This window comes from Rhinolophus sinicus, chromosome 17 (assembly GCF_057876585.1).
Source record: "Rhinolophus sinicus isolate RSI-liver-muscle chromosome 17, RSI-T2T, whole genome shotgun sequence".
Classification (NCBI taxonomy): Eukaryota; Metazoa; Chordata; class Mammalia; order Chiroptera; family Rhinolophidae; genus Rhinolophus; species Rhinolophus sinicus.
Window position 1 is genome coordinate 207,250,864 of NC_142517.1, and position 11,304 is coordinate 207,262,167.

At 48.5% G+C, this 11,304-nt stretch overlaps 1 protein-coding gene across 1 annotated transcript; it reads left to right on the top strand.

Moving 5' to 3' along the window:
- Nucleotides 1-6,922: 6,922 nt before the first annotated feature.
- On the top strand, nucleotides 6,923-10,998 carry LOC109451468 (intestinal-type alkaline phosphatase). The gene is made up of 11 exons (XM_074315002.2): nucleotides 6,923-7,439; nucleotides 7,520-7,636; nucleotides 7,742-7,857; nucleotides 8,033-8,207; nucleotides 8,285-8,457; nucleotides 8,668-8,802; nucleotides 8,898-8,970; nucleotides 9,097-9,231; nucleotides 9,323-9,514; nucleotides 9,729-9,845; nucleotides 9,963-10,998. The coding sequence occupies exons 1-11, from the start codon at nucleotides 7,328-7,330 to the stop codon at nucleotides 10,292-10,294; spliced, it is 1,677 nt and encodes a 558-aa protein (XP_074171103.2). The 5' UTR covers nucleotides 6,923-7,327; the 3' UTR covers nucleotides 10,295-10,998.
- Nucleotides 10,999-11,304: the final 306 nt, after the last annotated feature.

Genomic DNA, 11,304 nt, shown 5'->3' on the forward strand with positions numbered 1-11,304 from the left:
TTATGTGATGTCTCTTCCAATAGACATGGTCATAACCATGGTCTTTGAAGTCTTATCTCCTGGGCGTGCACTGTAAAATGAATCAGTTACTAATGTATCATTTTCTTTAAGCTGGTTAGTAAGTCCTTGACAATAATAAAGAATGTCTCCTTTTAGTAAGGTTGATTCATATGTCCCTTCCTGTAGTTGCATAGGGCGACCCGTGATTGTTTCATAAGGAGAAAGGTCAAAGGAGTAGATCTAAGGCTGAGGAGCATGAGAAGGAGAGCTTCTGGCCAGGGAGATTAAAAGCATCTGAAAACGTGGCTAGTTGAGTTTTAATTGTACCATCGGTATGCTCCACCAATCAGAGGACTGAAGATGATAGATTTTATCTATTGGAAGAGACATCAGACAATAAAGGTGCTGTAGAATTGGCTAAATGTTACAGACGGACGGCATTATTCGCCCAGTGAAATGAGTCCCTGGGTTACTATGTAACTCAGATGGAATTCCCCATCTGGGAATTATTTTTTCCAATAATTTACCTACCATTAAGGCTGTTGCTCTCCTGCAAGGGATGCCTCAACCCAATGAGAGAACATACAAATCATGACTACCAAATTTGTATCCTCGAGATAAAATCCGATTGCCATATCTCAAACAGACCTAAAGGAAGTAGGAAATGTCCCTGGGATCTGTACAGTGGTTTTCTAGGGTTATATTTTGGACAGCTAGAACACCTGCTTTACATTTTATGAGCCACAGTGAGAGAAGGTTTCCAGTAATATTGTTTACTCCATGAAATCATCTTTTCAGGACCCCATGTGTTAGCTCATGCACATGTTGGAGAATATGTAGGTAATTGAGCCCCAGATTGATTTCTCATTGGATCCAAGCCATATCTACTTTTCTGGATCAAAGGTTCCCCCTTTTTGTTGCCATAGCTTCTTTTCTTCCTCTGTAGCTGTCTTTTGGAACTGTTAAAGAAAATCTTTTATTGATTTAGCAGGGAGCAAAGAACATTCTTGTGTCCAGGTAATTTGATTGTTTACTGCTGCCTGTGTAGCTGCAGCATCAGCTAAATTATTTCCTTTTGCTTCCATGGTGGCGGCTGGAGAATGTCCTGGAATTTTGATATTTGCCAATTGTCTCGGTGGCTGTATAGCATCTAATAATTCTGCAATCTATTTTCCATTCTTTATGGGCTACCCTGAGGAAGGTAAGAAGCCTCGCTGCTTCCACAACATTCCAAAGTCATGAGCTATACCAAAGGCATATCAACTATCAGTGTAAATATTGGCTACTTGATCTTTGGACAATTGACAAGTTCGAGTTAGAGCAATTAATTTTGCTTGTTGGGCAGATCTTATTCGGGTAAATGAGAACTTTCAATTACATCCACCAGGGGAGTTCCTGCATATCCAGCTCGGTAATGTTCCTGTTTGAACGTCTTTGAGATAAGATCCATCTGTAAACCACAATAACTCAGCATTATCAATAGGAGTTTCTTGTAAATCATTCCTCGGAGCAAGAAGATGGTCAGTAAGTAACATGCAATATGGGTGTCTTCGTCCTATAGAGAAGGTAGCAAAGTTGCTGAGTTAAGACTCTTATATTGAGTTAAAGAATTTTAGGCCCAGAAAGCAGGCGTACTTCATGAGAAGCCAGTCAGCTGACCAAGCAATGCTGAGTATGGTGAGAGTTTAGCAAAGAATCAACAAAATAAGAAACATAAATGATTAAAGGAGAGTTCATAACTATTTCTTCTGTTTGCATAACATGGCTGTAGCAGGGATGGTGGGCATGCAGGGAGGGAGCTTTGGCTACTGAGTCTGCTTGCTGGCTACAACATCCTATAGGACTATGATGGACTCAACATTTCGGAGTTAGAACTCCTAAAGCATTTCCTTTATTGTCATGTATGAAAGGGAACAAAATAAATTTGTAATTAGGGTGTCCCAGCGTGGGACCTTTAGATAACTCTTCCTTTGGAAGAGGGTTACATTGAATGGGTTCAGGGTCGATCTGATTTTAGTAAGGCATATAGAGGTTGAATGATTAATGAAATATTTGGAACCCAGTTGCGACAGTATCCAGACATCCCTACAACCCCCTGAAGCTGTTTCTTAGTTCTTAGAAGAGGAAAGGATAGGGTTCATCCGAGTTTTTCAGGATTAGTTCATTAGTAGCCCATTTTTAGACAGAAGACGGCCAAGGTATTTTTCACTTGGGGCAAACAGAATTGAAGCTTGCCTTTTGAGACCTTATGTCCTTTTATAGCTAGCTGTTGTAATAAGTAAATTGTGTCCTTTTGGGAGTCTAGTAATGTCCTAAAGCATAAAAGTAAATCAACCACATACTGGATTAGAGTGGAGTCTCTGGGAAAATCAGCATCATTTAAATCAGCATGTAATATCTGAGAGAAATGGCTTGGACTCTCCATATACCCCCTGGTGTTACAGTCCAAGTAAACTTGCGATCTTCCCAGGTGATGGCAAAGAGATACTGACTGCTTTTTGCTACAGGAATGGTAAAAAAGCACTACATAAATGTCGTGAAAAATTGGCAATCCACAAGAATGGCTGATAATAGCGTACATGGATTTGGAACCACAGGATGTCTGGGCATACGTATTTTATTTATAGCTCTAAGATCCTGTACAAATCTCCATCCTTTCCCATTGAATTTCTTTACTGGAAGGATAGGAGAATTACAGGGGCTCGTACATGGAATTATAAGCCCCTTTTAAAGTAATCTTGTATAATGGGCTTATTTCCAGCCAGAACATCAGGTCTTGGAGGATATTGGTGAATATTAGGTAGAGGCAAAGTATTGTCAATAGTTATTTTGATAGGCGTGGTTAACTTGGTCTTGCCAATATCTGTACTGAATGAGCCCGGAGTTCCATAGAAATGTCCTGCAGCAAACATTCAGTCTCAAGATGAGTTTCCTCTTGTGGAGTTTCCTTTAAAATCACTACTTTCTCAATTGGTTCAGCATCTGAGTCATTTACTTGTACATACATTTCACCTTTTGGAGAAAAGGATACGTGGACATCACGGGTTTCACAGAAGTCTCGCCCTACCGGGTGAATTGGGGCAGATTTAACTAGTAAAACTATATGTTGTCCCGTATCTCCCTAGCTGGAAGGGAACAGGTTCTGATTTAAAAACAGACATCAGTGGATTAGCTGTCCCTACCATTTGTACAGAAGTTTTACTCTGAGGGAGAGGGCAACTTTATTGAGTCGGGTTAAGAATAGATAAAGTAGCCCCGGCATCTATAAGGGCTTTAGTAGTTTCCCCTTCTGTGGAAAGTTCTGTTTCTCCTAAAGCTCTGTTAAGGAGAAGAGGAAATGCCATCTTGCAATCCTCAGAACAGCCCTATGCTTGCTCCTGTCTCTTTTCTCTTTCTAAATCCCATTTCAGATTTCTACAATCCTTCTTAAGATTATCTGGCTTTTTACAATAAAAGCAGACTCTCCTTTCCCCTTGTGAAAAAGGCCTGTCTGCCCTGATCGTTTTGTTGCTGGAGCTGTAAACTCATAGTTTTCGTAGTTTTATCCTTTTCTTCCTTTTGGATAGTTTTAAATAATTGATGGGCTAGTTTATCAGCATATGTGGTCATCCAGCTTAATTTATTTTGTTTAAGCAGAATTACAAGCTCCTCATCTAATCCTTCCAGAAATGTCCAGCTGAACACTGGATCATTTTGATGATTCTTAAAACTGTCTGGAGACACTTGTGAATCTTGTTTGGAAGTTGTTTTTCAAAACATTTGAAGAAATCAAGTACAAGTTCATCAGGTTTTCATCTACATTGCTAGCTTTTCATCCAGTCTATTTTCTGGGGAAACATCTCAGGGGTGGCTTGGTGAAGCTGGTGAGCTAATCCCTTGCATTTTTTTTCCAGCCTGTTTCCCTTTAGTTTTAGAAAATTCTCTATAGGAGTTTTCCAGCAGTACTTACTTAGCCATTCTGCTGCTTTGCTCTCAGAAACTAATAGGTGTATTAGTTGAAACAGGTCAGAATAGCTAGGACCATATCTTCTAACAATTAAATCAAATTCCTTTGCGAACTCAACAGGGTCTTAGAGAGGATCAGGAAAATCTTTAGTGTCCTTAATTCTGCTTTAGTCTAAGGGGAAGAAATTATTGTTGGTTTCCCTTGTCCTGAGACTGGTTTTTCTCTAAAGGGAGCTGCCAGAATTTCTGGGTTTTCTAGCCTATCCTGGTCTGGTTTTCTAGTCTTAACTTTCCTCAAACTCAGTAGAGGGTGGTGGTGGAGGAAGTGGAGAGGAAAGAAGAGGAGGTGGAGAAATGGAGGACAAATCTAGAAAGGGGAGCTCAGAAAGTAGTGGGGTGCTTGTAGAAAGGGGAAAAGTAGGGTGTCGGCATTGAGCAGTTTTGGAAACCTTCTTTAGTTCAGAGACAGTCTCTAAAAGTTTCTTATCAGGTTCCTGAAGAGAAGTTTTACAAGTTCTGACAATTAAGTTAGCAAACTTACCACCGTGCACTTACACTGGCAGCACTGTACAGACAGCTCAATAGGTTTCATAACCTTGGTATTTCAGTGTCTCACAGCTGTGTTCTTGTCGACATGTGGTGGTGTCTTGCTGAGTGGCATTCATTATTGTTGTTGCGTGTTTTCGTGTGCTGTTGCAATAATGTCTGAGATTGAATTAGAGCAACGAACAAACAGTACATTTCTTGTTAAACTTGGCAAAAGTGGAGGTGAAATCAGGGACATGTTAGTCCAAGTTTATGGGGATAATGCCATGAAGAAAACAGCAGTGTACAAATGGATTAAATGTTTTTCTGAGGGGAGAGAATGCGTCACTGATGAAGAGAGATCAGGACGGCCAGTAACTAGTAGAACTGATGAAAAAATTGCAAAAATTCATCGAATTGTGCATCACAATCGTTGGCTGATGTGAGAAGCATAGCAGACCAAGTAAACATCAATAGAGAAACAGGAAAATCTTAACTGAAAACTTTGGCATGAGAAAGCTGTGTGCAAAAACAAAGAACAGTCGAAGTTGGGCAAAACCTTTTGGAGAGGCAAGTTGATGTTTGGGGCCATGTTATGACTGGTGAGGAAACATGGGTGTACCAACACGACCCTGAAACAAAGCGTCAAAGTGCACAATGGAAGTCGGCTGATTCTCCACAACAAAAAAGTTCTGTCAGTCCAAACCAAGCGTCAAAACGATGTTGCTAACCATTTTTGATATCAGAGGAATTATTCATTATGAATTTGCACCAACTTGACAAACAGGTAACCAAGTTTACTATTTGGAAGTGCTGAAAGGCTGCGTGAAAAAGTTAGACCAAAACAACCTGAACTTTTCGCCAACAATCCATGGCTCTTGCATCATGACAATGTACCAGCTCACACGGCACTGTCTGTGAGGGAGTTTTGAGCCAGTAAACAAATAACTGTATTGGAACACCCTCCCTACTCACCTGATCTGGCCCCCAATGACTTCTTTCTTTACTCAAAGATAAAGGAAATATTGAAAGGAAGACATTTTGATGACATTCAGGACATCAAGTGTAATACGATGACAGCTCTGATGGCCATTCCAGAAAGAGAGTTCCAAAATTGCTTTGAAGGGTGGACTAGGCACTGGTGTCAGTGCATAGCTTCCCAAGGGGAGTACTTCGAAGGTGACCATAGTGATATTCAGCACTGAGGTATGCAGCACTTTTTTCTAGGGTGAGTTCACAAACTTGAGTATCAGACTCAGATCTGAGAGTTCAGAGACGGTATTTAAATTTTTCTTAACTTCCTGCAGAAAAGCAAATTTACGTGTGTTCCTTTTAGAGTCTTCAATTTTTCAATCAAGGTAAGAATCCCATACATTCAGTTCAATTTTAGAGTCTGCTTTTTCCACTGAGCACACACAAAATTAATTTAGAGTTATCAAAAGTGCCCTATTTTGCCCATCTTAAGTTGATATCACTTTTAGTTAAAGCTCCCCATTTCTCTAGGTAGTAGCAAGTTGGGGCTCCATGTGAATTGTACATAAAGCTGGCCGGAGTATGAAAGGGAGGCTGACTGTTGTGGGGCTTCTAAGCCTTGAGGTAGGATTTCCCACACTAATTTTAATTTTTCATTTGAGTCAATAAAAAACAAATTCAAAGCAACCACATAAGAACAGCTCAAATAAAATCAGGAACTGCTACTTAAAGCAGGTAGGTTAGGGATTTCAAGAGAAGTCTGAAGTTCACCTGATGTGAAGCAGGGAGCTGGAGGGGCACAATGGGCCCCTGCTGGTACCTAGCACCGGGTCCAGGTCCACAGGCTGGTCCTGGGAGGGCTTCTTGGAATTCTGCTGACTATGCCAACTAAATGTCAAAGTAAGAATGTTCAAACTTGTAGAGCATTTTTATAAAAATGTATTTGAGTCAAACAAAGGATACACCTGGAAGCAAGATTGCAACAGACTGAGAAAAAAATGCTCCCAAGAATGGCAATTTGAAGCTTCTTTTTTGCATTTGGAATTAAGAAGGAAATATAAACAAGATTACCTGAAAGAGGGAGAAGGTAAGGCAGGGATTGGATTGCAGGAGATATATATATATATATATATATATATATATATATATATATATATATATATATTTGTTTTTTGATTCCAAGATACTTAATAAGATTATGGGTTCCCTTGAGGGTGGTTATGCTTCTGAGGGGTCTGAAAAAGCAGCATTGTAAAGGTGTGTTAACCTAGATGCACAGAAACAGTGGACACGGCTGCTTATGCAAAGATAAACTTTTTACCCCACAAGTTATATTCTTGGGGTGTGAATACCCACCAAGACATGTTCAGTTAGGAATTTATGATCAGATGACCTTCTGAGGTTACTTTCTGTAGAATCCCTTTTGATCCACCTCCCTCAGCACACAGAAGCAACATGGCCCCAACTGGCTCTCAGGAAATACTGGAAAATGAGATGAAGAAAGAAGTAACGGGTCCCTATGACTGTGGGAGAGAGACTTGGGGCTGGACCCATCAGGACACTGAATACTCCTCACCCCAATGCATCTGCACCCTGACACCATCTTACCTTGAGGGCACACCGGGGCCTGTACTGAGCAGGATGGCCCGCCCTTTTCAGGAAATGTGTCCCAAGTTTTGGCCACACCCTGCCACCTCCCTTCTCCAGCAGGGCAGAGGTGTGGTCAGCAAGGCTGCCTGGTGCACTGGGAGGGACATGTGCCTTTTACAGCCCCGGATAAAGTCCTCCAGTGATTTGAGCCCAGGCAGCATGCACTGACTGCAGCTGCTACTCTGCTGGATCGGCCTTGCCCAAGTGCCAGCGTCTCCAGGGTCCCGGCCCCTCCATGGTCCCAGCCCTGCCATCTTCCCACCATCCCACAGGCATGCAGAGAGTCTGGCTGCTGCTGCTGCTGCTGCTGGGCCTCAGGCTACGGCTCTCCCTCAGCATCATCCCAGGTAATGAGACACCTCCCAGGTGCTCCTCATACACAGGGCGCTCCCCAAAGCTGACCTGGCCTCCCTCTCCCTTTGGCCAGTTGAGGAAGAGGACCCAGCCTTCTGGAACCGCCAGGCAGCCCAGACCCTGGACACCGCCAAGAAGCTGCAACCCATCCAGACGGCCGCCAAAAACCTCATCCTCTTCTTGGGGGACGGTGAGTGCAAGGCCTGTGCAGCCCCCACAACCCTGGCACCCAAGGCTGCCGGTGACCACAGGCCAGCCCTCGGGACTCCGGCCTGACACGGTTCTGCTCCTGCAGGTATGGGGGTGTCCACGGTGACAGCCGCTCGGATCCTAAAGGGGCAGAAGAATGGCAAGCTGGGACCAGAGACCCCCCTGGCCATGGACCAATTCCCATACTTGGCTCTGTCCAAAGTAAGGTCTGGGTGGCTTCAGGGTGCTCCACACCCCAGGGTGGGGGTGGGGTCGGGCTAAGGAGTGTGGCAGAAGGGACGGCCCCAGGAGACTTGGGGCCTGAGTCAGGGGCTCAGGGACTGGTCATGATCCGGGTGTGTGCCCAGAGGGGAGCTGAGGGCGTCTCTGTCCCCAGACGTACAACGTGGACAGAAACGTGCCAGACAGCGCAGGCACAGCCACGGCCTACCTGTGCGGGGTCAAGGGCAACTACCAGACGATTGGTGTGAGTGCGGCAGCCCGTCTTAACCAGTGCAACACAACTCGTCCCAATGAGGTCACCTCCGTGATGAACCGGGCCAAGAAAGCAGGTGGGCTGGGGGCCAGCTTGCTGGGCAGGGGTAAGGCTGAGACCTCAGTGCTTCACCCTGACCTCTGCCACCCTCAGGGATGTCAGTGGGGGTGGTGACGACAATGAGGGTGCAGCATGCCTCGCCAGCCGGCACCTACGCACACACGGTGAACCGCAACTGGTACTCCGACGCCGACATGCCTGCCCAGGCCCTGAAGGAGGGCTGCCAGGACATCGCCACACAGCTCGTCTCCAACATGGACATTGACGTGCGTCATGCAGGGCAAGGGGAGCTGGGCAGAGGGTGGGCAACCCCAGCCTGAGCCCGGGGACTTGGGGCCTTGTGGCGGTGGGGGGTAGAAGGAACAGTCGTTAAGGCCATCGCCACACACCTTGTGGGGGGACCTAAGGGCTGTGTGAGCAGCGGGCAATGCACTAGCCAGGCCCCACGCCCACCTGCCCTGACCCTCTCCGTCCAGGTGATCCTTGGTGGAGGCCGCAAGTACATGTTTCCCAAGGGAACCCCAGACCCTGAGTACCCAGCTGATGCCACACAGAACGGAATCAGGATTGACAATCGGAACCTGGTGCAAGACTGGCAAGCCAAGTACCAGGTGATGGGGGCTCCTGGGCGCAGGGGTAGAGCAGGGACCAGGGTGGGGCAGCTGGCCATAGGACTGTGGCCTGAAGCTGGTTCTGCCTCTCCCAGAGTGGCCGGTACGTGTGGAACCGAGAGCAGCTTATTCAGGCGTCGGAGGACCCCTCTGTAACGCACCTCCTGGGTAACGACCACCTCCCCCACCTTCCTGCCTTATCCTCCTGGGTCCTCAGATGGCCAAGCATGTGTGCACAGTGTGTGCGCTGACCCTGCTCCAGCTCATCAGTCATGGCCAACCCCTTCCCCACAGGCCTCTTTGAGCCCAAAGACATGAAGTATGAGGCATACCGAGACCCCAAGCAGGACCCATCCCTGACGGAGATGACAGAGGCGGCCTTGCGCCTGCTGAGCAGGAACCCCCGTGGCTTCTACCTCTTCGTGGAGGGTGAGTGAGTGGCAACCCCTCACTGAGCACAGGAGGGGAAGGGCTCAGGGCCGGTTCCCCATCACCCATCCCTCGTGTGGTTTTCTGGCAGGCGGCCTCATCGACCAAGGTCATCATAGGAACAGAGCTTACCTGGCTCTGACCGAGGCTGTCAGTTTCGACGATGCCATTGACAGGGCCAGCCAGCTCACAAACGAGAAGGACACGCTGACCCTTGTCACCGCTGACCACTCTCACGTCTTCACTTTTGGTGGCTACACACTGCGTGGGAGCTCCATTTTCGGTAGGCCCAGGGAGAGGGGCAGGTGCTCGTCCCCAAATTACAGGGCAGAAATTGCTCTGAGCCCCGTTGCTCATCTTTCAAACGGGGTCATAACAGCAATGGCCACGTAGGATTCTGGTGCAGATGAAGCCACTGAACAGGCAAGTGCCTGGCTTAGCCCACAGGGGGCGCTGCACAGCTGTGGTCAGTGCCATCACAGGTCTTCTCCCTGCAGGCCTGGCTCCTGACGTGGCCGATGATGGCAAGGCCTACACCTCCCTCCTTTATGCCAATGGCCCAGGCTTCGCTATCAGCAATGGCTCCCGGCCCAATGTCAACGACAGTCAGAGCAGTGAGTGCACTGGGTCGTGTGGACCGACTGGGGGGGACCACAGTTTGGAACTCATGGCAGGGTGGAGGCCCCCCCAAGGGCCCTAAGTCCCCACTCTGAACCCTACCCTTTGGCCAGGTGACGTCGAGTACCTGCAGCAGACGGCCGTGCCCCTGTCGTCCGAGACCCACGGTGGAGAGGACGTGGCGGTGTTCGCGCGCGGCCCGCAGGCGCACCTGGTGCACGGGGTGCAGGAGCAGAGCTTCGTGGCGCACGTCATGGCCTTCGCCGCCTGCCTGGAGCCCTACACCGCTTGTGGCCTGGCGCCCCCCGGCAGCACCCCCGCGTCCCCCACTGCTGGCCCCAATGCCCGTCCCACCGACGCCGCGCACCCCGGGCCGGCCGCAAGCGCGTCCCTGACTCTGCTGGCCGGAGCCCTGCTGCTGCTGCTTGGGACTAACGTGCCCTGACCGCCTCCAGCCCCCGCCGCCTCAGGGATCCCACGCCTACTGAGCCCCCACACCGTCTCTGGGTCTCCTCTCCCGGTGGTTCAGCCACACGGCCGCCCAAAGCCTTCAGCCCCAGGCCCCACCAGGGGCCCCTACGTCCTGACCTTTAACTGTTGGCCATAAAAGACGAGTATCAGCCGACTCAGCGCTGCCCCCAGCCCTCCCTGCGGGGCCAGACCGCGGGGCACCGTGCAGGCTGAGGCGGTGGCTTTCCTGCAACACCTACTGTCCTGCCCGCAGCTCTGGACTCCGCCCCCAATCTCTGAGGCCAGAGAATCAGCGAGTTGGCCACCAGGGGAGGGCCGGCTTCCTGTCACCCTGCAACCGTCCCTGGAGCACCTTCCTGGCCGAGGAGGCTGCTGAGGTCGGATGCCCAAGGAGGCTTTAACACAAAGTGCCCCCCACCCCCGGACCCTCTACCCTTACACAGAAGAACAGATGGCAACACAGAAAGCAGAGACTTGTCCCAAATCAGTCGGCTACTGAGATGATCACTCCTCAATGCGCTCCAGGCTGGGAGAGCCAAGGAGCTTTGGGAAACTGGGTGCAAGGCAGGTAGTCCCAGAGCAGCCCTTGCCCCCACCGTGAGGCCATCTGGGCGCTGGGCACAGATTTGTGAACAACAGATTCCCACAGTCCAGTGACCTCTATTCTGGGAGGGACACGGGGATAATCAAATAAACGGTTATACAATGTAATGCCAGTACTTAAATGTTCTAGAAAGAAAAATAATTATTAGTATGTGGGAGCACAGAGCGTGTCTGTGAGGGGAGGGGAGGAAACCCAGATCAGGAGGCCAGGGAGGAGCTCCCTGGGGAGCAGACAGTGGTGCCAAGACTGAAGTGAGGAGGGCTTGAGCAATGGAGAAGGAACAGCATTGCAGGACCCTGAGGCAGCAGTCAAGTGCTGTTGGAGGCCAATAGCTTCATCAAAGGAGGTAAAACCTGAGGTTGGGCAGCCCGTGGGGGAGG

Excerpts from the sequence above, each read along its gene's own strand:
- LOC109451468 (XM_074315002.2), top strand. The coding sequence starts at position 7,328 with ATGGTCCCAGCCCTGCCATCTTCCCACCATCCCACAGGCATGCAGAGA. Across the intron at positions 8,208-8,284 it reads GAACCGGGCCAAGAAAGCAG|GGATGTCAGTGGGGGTGGTG; the intron begins GTGGGCTGGGGG and ends TGCCACCCTCAG. Across the intron at positions 9,846-9,962 it reads TGTCAACGACAGTCAGAGCA|GTGACGTCGAGTACCTGCAG; the intron begins GTGAGTGCACTG and ends CCCTTTGGCCAG.